This window comes from Perca flavescens, chromosome 5, assembly GCF_004354835.1.
Source record: "Perca flavescens isolate YP-PL-M2 chromosome 5, PFLA_1.0, whole genome shotgun sequence".
NCBI classification, from domain to species: Eukaryota; Metazoa; Chordata; class Actinopteri; order Perciformes; family Percidae; genus Perca; species Perca flavescens.
Genome location: NC_041335.1, coordinates 1,666,601 through 1,688,862, shown reverse-complemented (window position 1 = coordinate 1,688,862; position 22,262 = coordinate 1,666,601). Strand labels below are relative to the sequence as shown.

The 22,262-nt window shown below is 39.3% G+C and overlaps 2 protein-coding genes across 2 annotated transcripts; one reads left to right on the top strand and one right to left on the bottom strand.

Moving 5' to 3' along the window:
* Positions 1 to 20: 20 nt before the first annotated feature.
* araf (A-Raf proto-oncogene, serine/threonine kinase) lies at positions 21 to 18,907 on the bottom strand. Its single transcript, XM_028577565.1, has 16 exons — positions 18,719 to 18,907; positions 17,084 to 17,295; positions 16,071 to 16,174; positions 14,040 to 14,142; positions 13,716 to 13,870; positions 12,738 to 12,836; positions 12,199 to 12,343; positions 11,875 to 11,902; positions 11,623 to 11,753; positions 10,997 to 11,199; positions 9,424 to 9,600; positions 9,096 to 9,142; positions 8,492 to 8,610; positions 7,311 to 7,442; positions 2,055 to 2,189; positions 21 to 1,604 (listed from the first exon to the last, which is right to left on the bottom strand). Exons 2-16 carry the CDS (start codon positions 17,189 to 17,191, stop codon positions 1,464 to 1,466), a joined length of 1,827 nt encoding a protein of 608 aa, XP_028433366.1. The 5' UTR covers positions 17,192 to 17,295; positions 18,719 to 18,907; the 3' UTR covers positions 21 to 1,463.
* A 1,195-nt stretch (positions 18,908 to 20,102) lies between these two features.
* On the top strand, positions 20,103 to 22,148 carry uqcc3 (ubiquinol-cytochrome c reductase complex assembly factor 3). Its single transcript, XM_028578890.1, has 2 exons — positions 20,103 to 20,431; positions 21,826 to 22,148. The coding sequence occupies exons 1-2, from the start codon at positions 20,315 to 20,317 to the stop codon at positions 21,946 to 21,948; spliced, it is 240 nt and encodes a 79-aa protein (XP_028434691.1). The 5' UTR covers positions 20,103 to 20,314; the 3' UTR covers positions 21,949 to 22,148.
* Positions 22,149 to 22,262: the final 114 nt, after the last annotated feature.

Below are 22,262 nucleotides of genomic sequence, written 5' to 3'. Positions count from 1 at the left end.
ATATAGTATTTTCCATCTGCAACAGAATCAGTTGTTAATGTAATGTTCCTGAACTGGAAAAAATAAAATGCTTGGGAAAATTGTTAAACCTTGTATTTCGGAATCTTAGAAATGTTAAATATCAGAATGACAAATTAAATCATACATGCCCTTTTATGTACAGTACACTGCAAAAATGTTGGTCCTAACAATTTAATCCTGTATTCAGACGGAACTTATATACAAGCTGAAAGAAAGGTAAATCATCTTACAAGTAACTTTTAGCTGATTAACTAATTTTCTTCAAAGTAGTGTGAAACCAGATGAACTTGGCCTGTTGTTTATGAATTGAATATGAATTACAATGCACATCTTTACCCCTCAGACAAAACAGAAAAAAAACATTTGATTTTGAACTACAGCCTACAAGGCCCTGCTGAGTTAACTGTTCAACTTTCACATGTCAAGTGCTCTTTTTTGAGTTCATTGCAACATCAATGGAAACTCGAGTTTAAAAAGAACTTGGTAATTGGAGTATGTCCGTCCACATGAGATTCTTATTACATAGTTATTCTGAGGTGTTAAAAAAATTTGATTTTGATTTGCAACACACCGGTCACTGCTATACAGTATGTGCAGAGACCAAATTAACTGTTCTTTTTTATTTTTCACTAAACCTTTTTACATAGTTTAGTGTTTGAGGTTGCTCATCTATTCTAGGCTTCCAAAAGGTTGAGTTTTCTCTTCCTCCTCATGTTGATTTGTTGTTGTGGTTAATACAACAAAAATTCTAGCACTGAAATATTTGCAAAAGCAGCAGATAGTGGAGGTTCCCATTGAGACAAAATGTCCTATCTTTTACAAAGCACTCCCAAACAAGCACTGTGTTTGCTTTCAAATCACTACCTTCACATGTCAGATCTCCCATCGCATGTTGACTGAAAAGCTAACTGAAAGGGACGCATGACAACTGAGCATTTGAAATATGTAAGCTGATCAGGTGACCTGAACCAGAAGATCCAGCATTATGGCTGTTGAACCGATTTTAATATTTTGACTATGATCACAGTGCTTCTTGAAGGTCCGAGTAAGACTTTTTTTTACTACTGAAAAGGGCAACACAATTTTGCAGCGTATGTGCAAAACATGTCTGTTTTTTACCATTTCCTCAGAACAATTTAAATGCCTCCTAGTAGGTCAGAGTATGTAAAACAAACCGTTTGATGACTTTTCTCAAGTAGGCATTTTAACATCCTACTAGATACAGTAGACAGTTATTTCACTTGGGCATATCTTTGTCACGTGTACAAAGGAAAAGAAGATTCACTATCAGTCTAAACAGTGTGTTGCCATTATTTCTGCAGTTACTGAGTTTCGCGCTGAGTGCGGCAGCTCCAGGGCTCTGCGGGGGTAAGGAGTAAGTTGGGGCTTGTGGTCTGGTTTTGGACAGTGTGACGACCTCTCTGTCCCGTGCTGTTGGGAGCTTAGAGGGGCATCAGCCTGGTGGTGTGGAACAAAAGGGGGTTCAGGTCCTCTGCGTGGACGGCCCGATGGAGCGACGGCTCGGAGCGACTTCGCTCAATTTTTGGCAGCAGGTCTTGAACCTGCTCAATGGCTACCAGGATCTGAAGAAGGAAAACCAAATGTAAATGCAATTATCAGTGTTGTTTGGAATAACAACTTGATGGACAATAAGGACCTTTTTTTGGAATTAAGATTGTATGGAGCACTCATCCTTGCGTTTCATAACTTTAAGATATGCCAGATGAAACTCCCAAGTAGCAGCAGTTTTAACACTTGCTCAGACTACGCCAAGAGGTTTTCTCAGGCCACAAATGCATAGGATTAAAGCCACTGTGTAACATTTGACTTTGGTGGCCCCCAGTGGTGTAGCACCCCCAACACCCCTTGAAACAGGGCAGTATCACTGCTTCTTCAGTTTATAATAATAATAATAATAATAATAATAATAATAATAATAATAATAACAATAATAAAGGTTTTTGAGCCGAGTTGGGGTTGTGCAAATTCTTTGAGATACCTTTTGGTACATGGGTAACCTATACACTACTCACCTGTGGAAACAGGGGCCTCTCATCACGTTTGAACTTCAGGCAGTCAATGATAAGCCTTTTCATTGACTTGGGCGAGGTACTAGACAGCTTACTGAGGTCTGGAGACAAGTAACCACGTCCAACCATAAAGATTATCTGAGAAAAAACAAACAGAGGAAACTGTGGCTGAAATCTGAGAGTGCTGTTTATGTAGGGTCCAGGGTGAATAACGTCTACAATTATACCCAACCATTTTTTGTGCTTGAAGCTTCGGTACTTATCAACGGCGAATATTCAAAGTAAATTATTGTTTTTTGTTGGATCGTTTATAGATCTCAACATCTCTGACCGCACATTTAGGCAGCTTCAATTCACGGAGATAGAGAGAAAGAAAAGAGACAGAGGGACTGTGCTTTGTTGTTGCAGGAATCAGTCTACTGTTGTTAGACAAACTCCTGGGCAGTTCAGTGCTTGGGTTTCATTTTTTACCTTTGTGTTGAATCTTTGGCAACTTTTTGCCGCAGGCATTTCAAATTAATGGAAAGAACTGCGTTTTTGCCAGGCTGTCCGACGACTGACCGTGTGCATGAATGCATGCTCAGCCAGCGTCTCATTAGAGCAGTCGCATTATGCCCGGCTGTACTATCTTTACCTTTATCAAATTGCCTGAAAACGACACTAGGCTACAGTAGAAGGGTTAGGGTTCTACACATCACACTGCTCGCTTGTAACTCAACATTTCTCCGTTCTTGGCTGAGATGGATGACATAGCACTGCATAAATTAGCCTGCAGCTAGCGGACATTTAGCTAGCGGCTTAATCCTGACAAAACACCAGTGAATTTCAGCCTGTATGCAACTTTTCAAAAAAATATAATATATTCAAATCCCAAAATTGAAAATCAAATACCTATCCTACGAATATCCGAAGTCTATCTACAGCATTTGGATGAATGTTCATATTTGGTGTAGATATTTAAGGTTTCCAGAGGATAAGTCAACAAAATGTCCACTTACTCTACACTTAAGTTCAAGACAAGACCATTAACCAAAGTCTGCAGCTTTCCGCTGAGTATTTAGCTGTTTGAAACCGTTCCCTCATTCACTCAGTCACTATTCCCTATATAGTTTTAATAGTGAACTATATAGGGAACGACCAAACCAGATTTCGGACACTCACTGAAAACAGTGTTGCATGACTTGTGTCAGTAGATGCGTCGGTTGTTTGTGTGACGGAGGCAGGCGTGCCCAGCATCATGTAAACAAACCGAAACTAAAATACTTCTAATACGTCCCTGAAACAGACACAGCAGTCAGGAGAATAGTAAAAGCTTGTATATATGTTGCATGTTACATTTACACTTTTTAGAAACGAAAGTCGGCTCCATTTTTCCTTTTCAGTTTTCGCGGTGACTTCTGCTTCTTCTTCTCCTCCGGGAAAACACGGCCACATTGCATTGTGGTATACGGGAGTAAAATGTAGGGATCATCGTATACACTCAAATTAGCTGTGCATTGTGGGTATTTTATAGTAGACTATACAGTGAATGAAATTTGCCACGGAGAATTCGAACACCACTACAAAATGGCGAACACACTATACAGTATAGTGCACTATTTCCATGGTAGGGAATGGTTTCGAACACAGCTATGTCTGAGCCCGGCTCCACTGCATCCACCTGCGGGGTGTCAGCTGCCAAGTCAGTTTAAATTGGCCAGGCCAATTATCGGGGCATATATTTGACAATTTGCAGATTATCTGTATCAGTGTTTTAAGTTAATTAATTAGGAAGTGCAGTACTTTGGCTCCGCTACAGCTCTGTGTCTCTCCCTCTGCTCCGGTTTCACTCACCACTAAGGGCCGGGACACATCAGGCCGATTATCGGCCGTGGGACAGTCTGGCGAGGTCAGTGACTCAAATCTGTTCGGTGTGTCCCGTGCCGTCGTCCGTCTGGGCGGCTGTCGGCGTTCATTTTGGCCGACCTGACATGTTCGGTCGGCGGCAGGGCCGTCGGGACTCACCCGGAAATGACGAGCGGAATGAGGGGACTACAGTCTCTCAAAATCTGATGAAAATCTTTTAAACTGACCTTTGTTGATCTGAAATGAAGACCGATTCAGCAACTGCACGGCCTATTTCTCGCTTAAAATGTTTCCAGAAACATGTTTCAGTGAACTATTTTAGTACAATATGAGATCGTATTCTGAATGGCCACCATGACAGTCTGGCTTTGGATTTCCGGAGAAAACAAACCCATGTGACGCGTTCATCCAATCAGCTGCCGGTTTTCATTTCTTGGGCAACATTACAGAGTGGCGCCGCCTGCTGTTATAGAGACGTATTACATCTCGTCTCCTCTCGTCTTTTTGGTCTGTTCTGTGGCAGTTTTTTGGACCTCGGGGACGCGACTGATCATATCGACGGGGTTTTCTGTCAACGGTCGGCCGTCGGCTATATGTGTCTACACCATAAGTCTCACCTAATGTCCCGCCCACAACACTGTCTGATGGGCTAAGTGTTACATGAGTAATAGCTAATCAACACTCCTCAACCTTGCTGCTGCTGACATGCAGCAACCTCGAGCAGAGGCAGCTCAGGCTCCGGTTGAGTTGGACGCGCTAAGCTTCAAAAAGGTAAGGCTGCAGTAATTTCAGAAGTTAAAAAGAATATATTTTTCCACACTGAAGTGGCAAAAATACCCCAATCCTGTGAACCATTTTTATAATGACAAGCCTGCCCAGTTATATCACTTAATATGTCCGAATAATTAAATTTTTTGTGGTTAAAACATTAGCTTTCTGTGTTTACTGGACCATTAGCATTAAAGGAAATTAAGAATATGGAGTGATAGTTAAATGTTTAATCTTTAAATAACATTGGTTCCAGTGCAACAGGGACTTATTTAAGCTTCCACCTTGCTGATGGAACATCATCCGCATCAGACGATGTTTTCACATGTTAAATGCAACATTAGCCAACAATAAAGTCGAGTCTCACAGCTAATTTGAACGCCTTAGAAAATGTCCATAAATTAATTTGCTGGTTCATTAGGCCTGTTGCCAGATAACTAGGAAAATGAACTCAAAACTTCAGGAAGCCATTTTTGTTTTTATATATTTATTTGTTAACTGCGTGTTATGTTGAAAGTTTCAGTTTTACTAAATAATTTTTAAGCATTTACAGTTTTCTATTTGTTAACATTCTAAAAAAAAAAAGTATTTTGACTATAAGATTTTCATTTTTACTGTAGACGCATATCGATTTCAGATATCTGTTACATTGACTAATAATAATAATAATAATAATAATAATAATAATAATAATAATAATAATAATAATAATAGGTATCGGCCCAGAAAAACTAGCACGGTCGACCCCTACAACACAGGATGGAACGGAGCTTTCAAACTTCAAACCCTAAAATACTGGGACATGGTGAAATCAATAACAAAACTTATCCCCTTGGATGAACAACCAAAATAAAATTAGCTGAATTACTTATTTAAAGTTTGATTTACAAAACCTCCTTCAAAAATGTGACATGTGTTGCAGTCTCTGGCAGACACTGATACCACCTGCTGGCTGAAAGTGGATCCGCCTAGTAATCCGCAGCTTCTCAGTAGGGTATGCAGTGTGCACTAATAAGTCCACAGGCCCAGATAGACTGCCAGCTTCTTTGCTCAAAAGAAAACTCACATTGTCCCAGCTTTGTGGAAGAAGTCAATCATAACACTAGTGCCTAAAAAGCCCTGTGCCACAGTGAATAATTATTTTCGTCTTGTAGCTTTGACCTTGATTGTCATTAAATGCTCCGAGACATTTGTAGTGGCCGTGCTCAAGAAGGAAGTGGAGCCAATGTTAGATACATATCAATTTATCATCAGCGCAGAAATGAAGACGCCATCCTCAGCATTTTGTACTATCTCTAAGCACCATGATAACACAAAAGCCTATACTGAAATTGTATTTATTGATTTTAGTTCAACGGTTAATACTGAGCAACCCTGCTTTTTTTTTTTTTTTTTTTTTTTTTTTTTTAGAGAAGATGAAGGATATTAGTGTAACACTACCCTGCTCATTGTCCGAAATTTACTATTTGACTCGCCGCCCAAGTTGGAGAGTAGATGAAAAAGTCCACATTGCATTGTGGTATACTATACTCTGTGTGTGTGTGTGTGTGTGTGTGTGTGTGTGTATATATATGATTTTGAGCTTTCTCCAAAAGGACATACACCCTCCAGTGTACCACAATAAGATTAGACACCTTCAACAAGGGCTGTGACACTAATCATCTCATTCTAAACGTCAACAAAACACAGGAGATGGTCTTTGGCCCGAGGAAAGAGACTGACCATGAGCAAGTGTTCAATGTTTTGGGTCAATCTTTCGGGTGTCCCCGTACAAATACTTCGATGTCTCTGTAGACAACCTTTGCTGAAGCCACACACATTGGTAACCTGTGCAATAAACTGCAGCAGAGCCGTTAGATACAGAATTACAGCATGGTTTGACGTAACCGTGAAACTAAAAAGCTGGCCCTCATACAGGCCCATACAGAGCCTGTACGAGAGGGCAGTCATGAAACAAGCAACCAAAATCCCTCAACATCCCCTCTTCTCTGAATATAAAGCTCTGTTATTAGGAAGAAGACACTGTATGCCAAAGTGCAAATCAACCCGCTTGAAGCCGTCTTTTGTTTCAACCTCCACCAAGCTGCTGAACTCCACTAAATCCTAATGCAATAAAGCAATGTGCAATAAAAACACAAGCAGGTTTGCACTTTAATTCATCCAGGTTCTTTTTTCTTTTAAGTTGCTGTGTTATCAATGGCAAATGTCTCTTATGTTTTAAGATGTTTTTTGTTGTTCTTTTGAGGTTTTTAAGTGAAGCAACAGACTGAAGCACTGTGCCTAAGACAAATTTCCCCTCAGGGACAATATAGTTTATTCTATTCCACTAAGTCTACAGTAACTCATGGCGATAGAGATTTAGTATCTGGTGCAGTCAGTTACCACTAAGCATGTAACCCAAATACACTACTGCCACCCTAACTCAGTAGTGTGTATATTTGGCGATTAGATGATGCTGGGATTTGATAGACAGATGTACCGCATGATTGGAAAGTAAAGGGTGTTCTCCATTGGGATAAACACCAGAGAAGGTAAAAGTGCTGGCACTTCATTATGTTTGGCAACATTTTCTGAAAGATGATCAGTTACTGCGCTTTAGACTATGTCAGTGTTGTGTAAACTCAAAGAACAGTAGTGTCCGGTTACCTGGTCTCTGTTGTTGATAATGGAGTAAGGCAGGGTCCCTGACATCAGTTCATACAGCACTACTCCGTAGCCGTATACGTCAGACTGGAACGTATATGGGTTGCTGTCCTGCATTCGGATCACCTCAGGAGCCTCAGTAAAAAAAATAGGAAAAAGACAGAATAAGCACGTAATTTGTGTAATGACCTGCCAAAATCTCATTATAACTTAAAGATTAAGTTAGCGGTTAATTAGGCTGTTATATCTTAAATATTACAAATATATTTATGTTAACAGTACTTGTTTTCACATTTCCCTGAAAATGTATGCAGTAAAGTGTATCACAATCCAATTAGGTCACCAAACTTACATAGGCTTTACGTTATATCATATTATTATTTATTACTGTGATGTTTTTGTCTATTATTATGCCATCACAGGATAACAATGTGTAGTACATTGTGTAGGGACATAAAAGAAAGTAAATAGCCCAAAACAAACACAGGTTCTTGTGATATAAACCGCCTATCGCTATATTCAGTCCCTGTTAATGTGAAAATTAAATTTTAAGATTTTTTGGGCTTTTCCGCCTTTATCCGATATGACCGCTAGGTGAGAAAGGGGAGAGAGAGAGGGGGAAGACATGCAGAAAATCGTCACAGGTCGCATTCGAACCCTGGATCTCTGCGTCGAGGCATAAACCTCTCAGTATATGTGCGCCTACTCTACCCACTGAACCCGACCACATTAGATGTAAGAGTTTGATTGAATATTCGTAGAACAAGACAAAGAGCTGCCTTACTAATACTGAAGTTGCTCTATCCAAATAAAATAAGTTAAATATTTAACACAATTTAGGTGGCCAAGTATGGCTGGCTGATGAAGGAAGCTATATTCTTTTATGAGAGAACTTAAAAGCATCACGCCGACTTATTGGGGGGTTACGGTGAATAAGACAAAGTCCCAAAAGTTGGAGTGTTCCTTTAAACATGTAAACAGCTGCAGAATATTTAGTGAGTTTGGCATAAGCTTTCTGTTAACATTTAAGTTGAGTTCACCATTTTGTACTCTAAATTATTGGTTGTCTAAGGATATAGAAAATGTATTCCTTGATCTCCATAGTTTTGTAATTAATACAGTCTATTTATTGGATGTCTCTTTATGAAATCAAAGTAACCATATACAGTAAAAGAGAGGCTTACCATCCACAGAATGGATCCACTGGGCTGTTCTACCTGTTGAGAGCCGCTCCACCGAGACTTCACTGTGGCCAAGCCAAAGTCACCAATCTTAACAGTCCAGCCCTCATGGAGAAAAATATCTAGAAGCAGAGCTCAGGAAATGTTACAAACATCTGGTGTACACGTTCATGGTATTTGTTACCACAAAAACTAGCAGGAAATTATAAAAAGGGAGATGCGTAAACTACCCACTGAACACAATGGAAGTGATTTTTACTGACCAAAAGACAGTCCGCATCAATTTTATCAACAAAACCTCAACAGATTTTACATGTTGATTTCACATTCAAAAAGGTCATGGTTGCCTGTTCTGTATGTTTAGGATCACTGCACTGCTGCAATGCAAGTTTTATACTGTTTACCCACACGGATGCTAACAGCCTCCAACACTCTTAGAGCTGCATTCAAATCATTGCTTAATTTCAAAGCATTTGTGGTTAAACCTTTGCTGGTACAGAACATGTTCAAATTTGCCATTGTGGTTATTGGCAGAGTCTACAGTGATATAAGCACAAAACCTACATAGTTACATTTTTAAAGATACCATTGGACTATTAAAGGATACTGTTTGATTTCAGATCTCGATGAATTATGTTCTTCGCATGAAGATAACTGAAAGGAAAAGAAAACAAATCTAAATCACTGATTTCATCTATGTAAGGGGAGAGGAAGAGCACCAAATTCAGACAAGACTTGACTCCTGCACAATATGATGTGTCAAGCCATTAGATTTCTCAGAGACTCTCCTACAGTCTTTACCCTTACCATTATTGCAAAAGTGCACTTTGTCTGATAGTATCAAATCACACTTTTCACTTCATAGCTGAAACAAGTTAAACATTTGCAGTGAGTAAGTGGTAATAATGAAATGGAATCTAGCAGTTAAGTCTTACTCCATGCCCTGTGCTGTTTGTCTGGCCACATCAATGCGACGCATAGTGTCAAACTTGGTTTCTGTGACATGCAGATGGCGGTACAGGCTGCTGCCTTCACACCACTGTGTGATGATGGCAAAGTTGGGCTTAGTCATATAGCCCATGAACAGCAGGATGTTGACGTGGCGGGTCTTCCTGCAGAGAACAGAAATAAGAGTCAGAAATGCCATTGTCTCATCTAATTCCATTGTCTCATCCATGATCAGATTAAGATTAAGGTAAAGTAAAAAGAATCTTTAGAAAATATAAAATTAAAGAATATGCTGCCATGTGAACTATGGTTAATGCAATTCTTATTGATGTGTAATTGTTTTTACAGACAGAGTATTGGTTGTGCCATAAGGTCTTGCAGTGGCCATTGTCGGAGATCAGTGGTTTTGTGCACGTGTCATGCGATACGTTACTTCAGTACATTTTAAGAACAAATATTACTGGGACCAATTCAGAAAATAGCAGATGAACATTTCATACCCAGGAATTCGCATCATATACACTGACTAGTAGGCTACTCTAGTAACTAGTATTCTAACACACTATCTTCAAGTTACTAAATATCCGTTACTGAAAGGTTTCTTTGTTAATATCTCTGCCATCTACCAGGCGTAAATCTGCATGTGAGTATCTGTCTGTAGCTAATCTCTAGGCTCTTGTGGTTGTATAGATTCACAATTTTTGAGAAAAAAAAAAAAACTATTTTCTTGACTGTTCTGACTTATACAGTCATTGACTGCAACGTTTACAAAGGCCTTCAGTGAAGGCACCTTGATTGCTGTTGGCAAGCACATTGCCCTGTCATGATGACCGAGACATTGTGCCCAGTGTATCACCACCATAAAGTGAGGAGTTAACTGACAAAAGGCATTTCAGCAGCTCGCAGACATTGAAGGTTTTAAATAACCACCACAACCACAAGAGTCCTTGAGCATACAGTCACAAATGTGCGCAAAAAATATTAAGGTTTATGGGCCCAGTAGTATGGAGATTAGCTGCAGACAGATGGACAGACCTAATGCATGATCTTGGCGTATAACAGTAGCCCATGGACATAAACGCTATAGGCACATTACCAATAGGGATGCACCAATCTGATACCGATATCGGGACAATACGGACTCAAAACAGCTGGATTGGGTATCGGTGACAATGGTGCCGATCTACATAATTCAATGTTTACATCTGATTAAATGTGCCAGACTGAATTGTGTTGAGTATCTTGAGTACAGCACCTTTCAGTACATTTTTGCTAGCAAATACTTTTACTTGACTACAATATTCTAATACTCTTTCCATTTCTGACTGTAACTAATTACTTTTTTTCAGTAACTAGCACAACACTGTTGACCATACACAGTCCACATATATACTAGGTTTTGACCTAGTCTTGTTTAAACTGATAAAATGTTTCATCAGTGAAGTCCTATTGATGAATAGTGTGGATACATTTTCCCTGTTAGACAACAAAATGCTGAAGTTGTCAGTGCCCTTTTTCAAATAAGAAAGACTTATGTAAAACACAGAAACCACTTCTTACCGTAAGACCTGCATTTCATTTTTGAAGGCCTGCAACTGTTCAGGCGTTGGCTCAGTGACTTTAAGGATCTTGATTGCCACATCTCCGTGCCATTTGCCCTTGAAGACTGTTCCAAAGGAGCCAGCACCTATTCTCTTCTGAATGGTGACTTCTCGAGAGTGGACCTCCCAGTAGTAACTTGAGTCTCTGTAGCCCCCTCGGTGCTGAAATATCACATAGATTGAGTGTTTTGAACTGCTAATTTACACCCTGAATAAATCCCTTCACTTGAGATTTTTTCACAACAAATTTGTTTACACATTGATTTAGCTGATGCTTTTATCCAAAGCGACTTACAATTGCTATCTATCTATCTATCTATCTATCTATCTATCTATCTATCTATCTGAGGCTGCATGCCTCTGGAGCTACTAGGGGTTAAGTGTCTTGCTCAGGGACACATTGGTTGATGTATTGCAGTGGGACTCAAACCCAGATCTCCCACACTAAAGGCATGTGTCATATCCACTGCGCCATCCTCACCAATTTCTGAACAGACCTTCAAGGGTTGTGAAGTCACTACTAACTCTTTATGCACCTGTCTGAAGATAACCAGTGACCAGTGAATGAGTTCATAGACTACGTACCACTTTCTTTTTGTCATCGGACGAGGAGGGCTTGCGCTCCTTGTGCTCTGAGGGAGACTTGGGTGGTCTCCTCCCGGGAGAGCCCAGAGTAGTGGGCGGGCTGGTGGAGGGCTTTGGTGAGGGCTCAGGACCTGCAGGAATGAGAAGGTAGGACAAGAGAGTACTTTAAAAAAGGAGAATAATTCCTCAAGTAAAATCAAAAATGAATAAAAATATGAAATAAAAAAAAATAAAATGAAACAAATCACGTACCCATTGGGTTGCTGAACTTTAGTGCTTCCTAAAAAGGACAAACAAGGACAATTAAAAAAGGAGGAGACATTATAAATTCACAATTGATAATTTAATACACAGTTAAGTAAAAGGGGTCAGTGGTTTTCCTACTTTTCAAGCCCTATAACTAGGTTGAAAAGTATATCAAAAAGGCTAATCATGGATGTTGATGATGTACTATTTGTAGTACATGTATTTGCCTATTCATTTGTTATACATTAAACAGGTACATAAAGTAGATACAATCAGATGCTCGTAACAATAACAACCAATCAAAACATGGACCAAGCAGCCAACACCGACCTCTATAATGCTGGTACCAGCAGGGCCCACTGTGCTGACCATATGGACATTGGGAGTGGAGGTGGAGCGATGTCTCTGTAGAGATTGGCCATCTCCACCCGGCATGGGGAAACGGAAGGCAGAGGTCGGGGACAGGAGGTCCATCCTGAGTGATCAAATGAAATAGTCACCATTTATATTTACACATCAGTTTCACAGACTAAAGATGGTTTCACACCGCCGCACGGCAGCCGCCTTGACAACCACCTATCTGCAGGAGCGTTTCCCAAAAATGTGAAGTTTTTAAGAGTGGTTCTTGCCGCCCAGCGGTTAAAGTCAGAAGTTCTGCAAGGTAAACTCTGGGTGGCAGAGCAGAATCTGTGCACGTTCACGTCGACGGCAACCGCTTCATACCCCTACCGTTGGATCAAAACTGCTTCCCCTCTGCCGCCTTCCCCTCACTGAAATGACTGGAGGCGGCGAGTTACCGTGCGGAAGTGCAAAAGACCTTTAAGACTATACTGTCCTTTAAATATAATTTGTGAAGTATAGGAGCTTACCCAGCAGGCTCTGGGGTTAAGGCTAGGTTGCTCTGTGATGGGGAATTTTCTGGCAAAAGTATCCTTGGGTACTCATCTGTGCAGGGATTAGGATCACACCTGGACAAAACATAGAAGGGATAGGACAATACCAAAGAGACATAATCAAACAAGGTGTCAGACAAAGGAACACTCATTTAAGGACTTAAAGTTAGCGAGGCTTTGGTTAATACATATCTATATGCAACCCACCAAGATTAATCCCTACCGGTAACCTGCTTATATTTTTATGATCCATATGGTTAACCTTATTGTCCTCAGAATAAATAGTTTTATCTCATCTTATCGGTTATTTGTGAACTATGCTTTTTTTTTTTTTTTTTTAACCTGGGCTTCCTGCCATTAAAATAAAAACCAATAACCAAAACAGAAAAAAAAATATAATAATAATAATCTGATGAGCACACCAATTTAGCAATTCAGTGGTTGGAGTTTATTTCTTTCACCAAAAACATGACAAAATACATTCAATACACTTTTTTATGCCATCATGTTCATCTGTGGATCCTTGTCATTGGATAATGGCCGCACGTTTCTCTTGGTTTATCATCCAAACTTTCATTATTTGAGGACCGACAGCACCAACAATGTAGGGGAAGTTTTATTTTATTTTATTTTTTTAATCTTTGCAGGGTGCATAGTGGTCTTGTCTTTATTCTTTGTCTAGTCCTAAACTAAACTAGAAGTGCAATGTGGTTTAAAACTTCTGAAAAAGCTTATCTGTGGACTTTGAGTTAAGTTTTTTTTTTTTTTTTAAATCAGTTGCAGTTTGTTTAATTTTCATCAGATAAATGTCAAGAAAAACTGAAAGCCTGGTAGTGGCAAATTGAAAAATAACTCCCTTATGTTGGCATCATAAAAGCACATGGGGCCCTTATACAATTACAGCAACTAATAAAATTAACAAAATCACTGCATGATAACACTTCTTCAACTTACCGTTTGCTCACTGTATCCATGTCCACGCACACAGTAGGGACTTTGCTACTGCAGTGCTGGTGAAATTTGTAGCCGCATGTCTGACATCTGAAGCCATTAAAAAGAAACTTGTGGCAAAAATCACAGTAAGCCAGCTTGAAGAAGGTTTTCCGTACCTGATAAAGATAAAGAGATCACAACATTCACTTTAACACCAGCAATGTTTGACAAACACAAATATCAGGTGGAATGCCAATCAAGCCAGTTGGTTGGTTGGATTCTGTAACTATAAAATGGTATTTCAGAGAAGCCATAAACTTGTAACGGTGTTTGCCAGCTACTTACAAAGTTGTGCATGGTGAGGGGAATATCATCCAGGACCTCGACTAAAAGCTCCTCTCCAACCAGCGGAGTAATGTCTGTGTCCCAATCCGTCAGTCTCTTACGACTGGAGAGGAAAAGACATAAAAAAGTTAATAACTAATGAAAAATAAAGTTTGTATATGTTATCAGTTTGGGTGACGGCCATGTGGGTGTGGGGGTGTTGTCAGCGCAGGGGTTGTGCGGCGGTGAGTGTCACTTAAATGGCTTATTTGTGTAACATCCTGTTATTTCAATTTGAAATCTGACACAAGTAGACTTTATATTTTACAATTACTGTTTTCCATCAAGTCGTTTTTATAGATCTCCATATTTCCTACTGCACTTGAAAGCAGCTTGTTCAGCTGTTACTCCGAGGCAGTTCAGTGCTTGTGTTTTAAAACTTTCTTGTGGCAGCAAAAGAGGCAGTGATGTTTCCCGTTTACTGTACGGGACTCTCAAACCGCCTCAAAACAGACTGACCAGTCTGATCGCCGGTTACATGTTACATCGCAGCGTGACGTGGGGTTGCATTTCTCCTCTCAACTTTATTACAGTATTGAAGCAAAAAAAATATATATAATAATATTTGAATCCCAAAATTGAAAATCGAATACCTACCCAACAAAGAATATTCAGTGCCACTACACCACTAGTGTGTCTCACAATAAAATGGTGTTTAACTTCAGATTCCTTGTGATGTGAGGAAACAATCTGATTATTTATTCTATTGTGAAATGTAGTTTAAACACATGGTGTAGTGATTTGAGAAATACGAGCAGCCAGAATATCAGAGAAGGTGTAAAAATGCAAACAGTTTGTTCAGATGATCTAAACCACTTTACTTGTAGGTAAAATTGAATTTGTGTGCACCTGAAAATTTGTGAATAATCACTCATTGCATAAGAAAACAGTGTGCACACAACTACGTTAAGAAAAGTAGGTCAAAGTTGAATTAGGAATCCGATCTGTAAACTGTGTTGGACAGTTCTACTGTTCGCCTATGTCTGCTCTTCATATAAGTATGATCAACCTGGGGATAGTGTCCGATTATCTGACTGCTGGCATTTGTTGTCCCATCTGATTGGTGGATAAAGGTTACCACATTTACCTGGTAGGTTCAATGTTATTATTGATACGACTGATGGGCAAAACTATGACTATAAGATCTAAGAATTTCCCTTTTAAGTTTAAGTGGAGGAGTATGGACTCAAGTGTAAACGTGATAAAAAAAAAAAACTTTCTCTGATCATGTAGCCAAATAACTGTACAATTCTCTGGTTTATGACATGTATGAACTAGCCTGGTCCTACCAGACTCTGGTACATTTCATTTGTACAGAGTCTGGCCACTCTCCACTGACAAGTGTTAAGGCAGTTACACACCAACCAAACTTTTATAAAACGCCCATCTCCAGGCACCGCCTCTTCTACTTGCAGTTCTCGTACTTATAGAACTAAACATTTGATTGGATGAACTTTTGTAAACACCCCTGAGTGCAGGATGCATCAAACAATTTTAACTGTTTTACAGAAGGAGAAAAGAGAGGGATTTTGATGGGGGAAAAAAAATGATTTGGAGATATATATTTGCCATACAACAAGAGATAAATGAACAATTGACAGAAGGACACAGGATTAAAACTGGGAAAATGTATTTTTCATTTCACTGGTTCTTTAAAATGTATATCATAAAGGGAGGGATGTTATTAATTAACCGATTAACCAACAATAAGAATATTGACAGATTAATACTATTAGTTAAAAACATAATAAAATTGTTTTAATTTAAAAAACCTAAACACAAAAATGAGTGTGCTCATTCTCTGCACTCAGTCTTAATATTTCACAAAGATATCAATAAACCACACTCAGATCTACACTGTACATGTAGATCTGAAACTTATGCCTATTGTTTTCTGTTGCCTCTTGATTTTTGATGTTGGCGTTGAGGAATGCAACCCATTATCCCTATATGGTGTGGGAGGACATTCAGCGGACAATAATGCAATCTTACCCTTCTAGAAGGCGAAATACAGCACAGCAATCTTGGCTCAGGCCTCTCACTTTGAGCGCTTTATCCAAACTCTCGTACACAGTCTGCCCTTGGCGAACATTCACCTGAGAACAGGAAACTGTGGTGAACAAATGTGACTTTGAAATGACATTTATTGGACAAAGGTAACAAGCAGGCATAGTGGAAGTACTAATAAGCAGAAATGACAGCTGCACATTGAGTTAATGTTGACATACAGACTATCCATGTTGTGACAGAACTTCCAGCAGACTAGAACTTCAATCCAGTGTTGAGATCACTTTTTCCCCTAACAGTATTGTTACATTCCTGTTCTGACCACAACAAAGCTCTCTTAGACAACACTGTGGGATGTCAGTCAACCACAGCTGCTGGTTCCATGGTGATGTTACAGCACAAGATGTGACAATTAGATGTGCACTTCTAACATAGTAATATAAAACAGATATGGTACAAAGTGTTGAATGTATGTTCATTATATATATATATATATATATATATATATATTTATTAATTACAGCAAATGTTGCAAAAACAATGAATTCTATTTTCCTTAAAGCATAAAAAGTGGACACATGCAGGCCTTGCTGAGCTCGGACACATGGCTACTGCTTTACAGTAGAGACATATGGATAACATGAGGAGCACATTGTCCTCCACACAATGTTACCTACAATGCACAATCATTATCAATATAGCACATGACAGGACAATTTAACAACTATTTTTTTTAGAATACGAACAAGACATCTATGTCTGATAGGAATGAGTCAAACATTGGTGGCAGGCTCCATCTGCAAAACCTGACACCAACTGTCCACTAGCACTCATTAACATGCTCTGAAAGATGTCACATTTTGTGTGAGTTATTACACTTACAAACCAACAGTGCTGGCATCATTATTTTTCACAGACGGTAACAGTCAGATATCACTCATAAAAAGTGGTTTCTGCTGCATCATTGATAATGATCGGAATAAAGCCAATCATCTCACCACTGTCCTCTGTTTGTTGGGGAGGTAGACTCGGATAGTGCCCCCACCTCGGGGTACATCCTCCGGACTAGTGTCCCCTGAGGAGGAGTAGGAGGAGGTGGAGGACATGATGAGAGGCAAGAGGAGCTGGGGCACAGAGCACTTAGACACCACAACCTCAGGAGAGCTTCATGCACAGTGGGATCCACAAGAGTTAGCCCTTTACTCGGAGCCTGCAACAACATGGACATATTTCAGTTTGGACACAATATACCTCCTGTGTAAATAAAGTGGATCTGGTTGATGTCGGATTGTTCTAGATATCATAACGATACCATGGGCTGAGGGTATAGATGCCTTGGCTAAGTAATCAACTTCCAACATAATGTACAAGGCTTGTTTCAAAACCCCTTAAAACTGTACAATGATTGCAAAAACATCACAAAAAGACCTACAGCTAAACATGCACATGCAAACAAGCAATATTGTACAAATCTAATGTTATCCATATAAAAAGAGCATGAATCAGGACAAACAACTTCAGTGGTTATCCCCATTAATATTACCACTGTATTAATATAGATAATATGCAAAAATATACACCTAAAAACACACACAGACAATTACTGGCCGATTTTTTTTCTTGTGACTAAAGCGACATTACATGAAATGAGCATGGGGTAGAGGGAGGGGGTGAGGAGATAATGCATCTTGCTCTCTGTAAGGGGATGGCAAAGACTACTAAAAATGCTGACAGCTGAACAGGAGACACTAACGCGAGTCTACCGGACACTTTAAGATAGTGACTTTAAAACGTTATTGCAAATACTGTGTTTGTTTGGTAGATGTAAATAAAAAAAATTCGAATTATGTCTGGTGATACAAGAGAGAAAGTTAACGTTACCCGGGCTTTACGTCAACGCTACGCCTGTGTAACTTAGCGGCACACACAAACAACGATGTTTACAGAACAAAGAGTAACTTCCCCTGAATGACATTACCACGCATGTGACAGGCCGAGCTTTAGATTAAAAATGAAATGAAGCACTGACAGTCAAAATTGCAAACTTGCTAACTTCTCGCATGCAAATGCTAGCTAAAGTTAGCCATGTAGCTTAGCATGGGTTTTGCCTGCGATGTTTTGGGAGGCCAATGTTTCTCTCGGTGTATTAGTTCAACGATTTAAGCCACCTAGCCGACTACTTGTAAGGTGGGTTAGTAGGAAGTGGGTAAAAAGTGTCATGGTTACAATATACGTTAAATGCTAGCGATGCAAAGTTATCAAAGCGTTTGTAAATTCCTCTAAGCTTGACTTGAAACTGTGCGAGCTAGCTGGCTAACGTGTTAAGTGCAGTAGGAGAGGCGATTATCTGGCTAACGCAGAGGCTAATTTAGCTCAACGTTACTTTTCTGTGTGTCTTTTACGCTAACGTTACTCCTAGCCAGCTAACGTTGGGGGGTTTTACCACCGCGTCAGCTTATTGGCTAAATTACTTCTGGTGTCTTCCCAAAATATACAACAGTGACTTAACGTTATTCAGTTGACGTGCGTAAAACGGCACGATACATCGGTTGGTATACATTTGTCAGGTAAACAACTAAAAACTCCTTCCGTCAAAGTATTTTGTACAGTTTGGACACAAGTTAAACGCTTACCTGTAGCAGCCATCTTGAATTCTTTCAATCTGAAGTCGGATCTGTCAAGAACTTCGGGGAAAGCGGAAAACCTCCGAAATGCTCCTTGTTCATTGGTTGGTTCTCTGGTCTGCTGCGTTAGGAAAAGACTAGCTCCACACATAGGCTCCACAGCACGGTAATGCCCAGTGGGGGGCGCCGATTCACTGTCATGTTTGTTCTGTCTTAAAAACTAGCAGCAATTACTGATGCAATATTCCTTAGTATATTGTTACATACTAAGTATGACAGAACACAGTGCTGTAAGTTAACAAGATAGATTGACAAAGTGAGTAAATAATAATAAGGGTAAATCTGACATGTTGGCTAGAATATTAGTTAGAGCACACAGTTATCTCCAGAATCAGAATCAGAATCAGAATCAGAATCAGCTTTATTGGCCAGGTTTGCGTAAACAAACAAGGTGTTTGACTCTGGTAATCTTTGCTCTCAAAGTACAACATATAACATATAAAGAATAAAAACAGAAAGGACAGTAAGAAATATAAAAAAAAGATACAGTTAAGTATGCAGTATTAAAAAACAAACATACAATAACAATTGAAGAGATGAAAGGAATAGTGCAATGTCAGTATAGTCTGAGATGATTTAAATATAAATATAGTGCAAGGCAGGTCAGTGCAATGGTAATATATAACAATATTGTAATTGTAAGAAGTTGATTGACTTTGTTCAGAAGAGTCCAGAAAGGTAAGAAATGACTGAGTCGATTAGTGAAGCTCATGGTCCTCTGTATGAGAGATATGAGCTCAATACAGCAAGCTGTGTAGCCTACAAAATTAAAAACAGAAAGTAAAGTTTAAAGGTTCCAAAGCCTGAATTGACTGCATGCAGGATCCCTGCAGGACTTTTTTTGTAAGGGCATTATCTAGCGCTTTTATATAGCGGGTTACTTACATTTTGCTGATGAATTCTGGATATTTTAAAAGCAGGACATGAATAGTGGGATTACTGGGTGCGAGCATTTTACACTGTGGCCTTGCTGCTTTACTTCACCAAAGAAGCTGAGTACTCCACCATTGGTAGCTAGTTCCTTTTACTGTAATGTGTCCATATTCCTCATACTTTAGTGCAGTGATTCTACACACTCCGGTACAGCAGGTGGCGGTATACACATTTAACGTTAGTTTGTTTTATGTTGTAGGTGTGTTGTTTTATATATGTCAATGGTTGTTGTCTAGTTGTTGTCGAAAGGGTTTTTATGAAAAGGAAAATAGAGGGCAGTGGAGAAAGTTTTTTTTTGTAGCTTGCAGGCTACAGTATTTTCAAGGATGTAAGCCATAGTGATGATCATGCACAATTTATCTGGAGGGTGGCGGTAGTGCGCTAAGTTAGTCCGCATCCGCTGTTAAACAAGCAACTGAAGAAGAAGAAGTAGTTGTTGTCGGTTGTCGGCCGCTTTAAATGAAAGAAGAAGACATATATCCCAGCGTGCACTACTGCTGTTGTGTCCGACGTTACCAAACCAAACTAGGCAGACTATGATGTGATTTTTTTGGGCAGTGAATCAGACACAGATATCTGGCAGATACTGTGTTCCATTTAGCCTCTTCCAGGATGAGCGGCATGCGCACCTTCCTGAGCGTCAGCGGGATGGTGGCGGTGGTGGGGCTCGGCTTTGGGATGTGGTCTATCATGTCTCCGGGAGAAGAGCAACGGAGAGAGCTCATCAAGGTGATTTAGCTGAATAGCAGTCAGTGGACAGACAAATGATTTACAAAACTAAACCAAGCCTGACCAAGCTAAGTAGTACTGTATGTTAGGGTAGTCCCAGTATATAAAATCAGTAGTAAAGGGTTAAAAAGTACAGAGGGAAAAGTGAAATAATTAGTAAAATACATAGCCTACATAAAGTGAAAAAGGATCTTAGGTAATTCTGAATATGGAGACATTAGTAACGTCAAGGGATTTAGAGACTTTGTATTTCTGAAAGGAAATAAAGCAAACTAGGTGGGCTGACAAGGCAGTAGTTAAATATTAATCTATTATTAATATTAGCCTATATAATATGAATTGCAGTTAATAATGATGGAGCCTTCTTGCCGCGAAGCCTACCTTACACTTTACCACAGCAAAGTGGGGACCAACCCTATAAACCAGTGCCTGAATTGGACCGAATAAAGTGCCAGTACCCTAATGCAGCAGCATATTCATACTTATATCTTGCAGCCAGGGATGAACAGCAAATAGTCGACTATTCGAAGATTCGATCTAAGGAGCCTGATTGGAATGGTTGTAGTGTCTAAAAATGTGGCTATGAAACAAAAAAATCCTACCATTTGGGTTATATGGGGGTGCTGAATGTCTGCTTTTGCATACAATTGTTAGTTTGTTCCCAATAAATGATGACATACAGCCTATTTTAGGATAAATATCAAACTAATAATAATACCGTTAATAACAATAAGAAGTAAGGGTATTCATATGGGGAAAAAAATCAAAAGTGCCAGTACTCAGTAGTGGTAAGTATTGGCCTATTACAGGCACTGCTTTAAATGTGAACTAAGTGAGTAAGTGGGTAATGAAGTAGCTTGGTGCCCTACTTTTCATACAGCTGGTGCACAATCTGGCAAGAAGTGATGAAGAGCAGCAAAGGTGGAGCATAGATCTTAAATCGAGGGGAAAACATTTTCCTTCGAGAGGAGGCATCACCTTAAATATAACATGGATCTGTTAAAGTGAGCAAGATGTATACAAATACACTGACTTTATTCATCAATTTTAGATTGCATTGTTGTTGTATGATTGTTGTTATTTGCAGTACTCTTAGTTTTAATTTTCTTACTATTATTATTGTTATGCACCAAAATACTATATAAATATATACTATATAACACATTCCTTGTAGGTAAAATCCTAAAAAAGCATCAACAAAAAAACAAGTCTAAAGCATTCGAATACTGATTAGGACGTTGATTACCATGGCAACTGTCACTTGGTTACAGCTATGTATAGGGGGCCAGGATAGAAAGTTCTATAATTTGCTTGCTAGACCATTGTATTTATACAAAAAAATTAGGTCAACATTTTAATGACGCTTACCTGCCTTTTGCTTTCCTGCCCATCAGAATCTGCCTGAATCGAACCCAAAGAGAATGGAAGAGACGAGGAAGAGGAACGCTCTAGTGATGCAGGCACTCAAGGAAGCGGCTGAAACCGACGAGAATATTGCAAGAGGACCTGCGAGATAGACAGGCCCAGCTCTGTGACCTGTTTGGGAAGTCTCCGTGTATTGAATGCTGCAGGACCACAACCTGTTTAAATAAAGATGGACATTTTATTATTCTATAGGGAGATTGTTGTCTAATTTTCACCTCTAATGTCTTCATTGTATGTGAAAACAATTTACCATTGGATGTCGAGATTATTTATTAAAACTCTCCAAAGACAACACGTTTTCTGATCATGTTTTTTAGCAGTAATGTAGAGTTGCAACGATGAATTTATTTGTTGTTAAATTAATCACAAACCATTTTAGTAATCAAATAATTAGTTTAAGTCATTT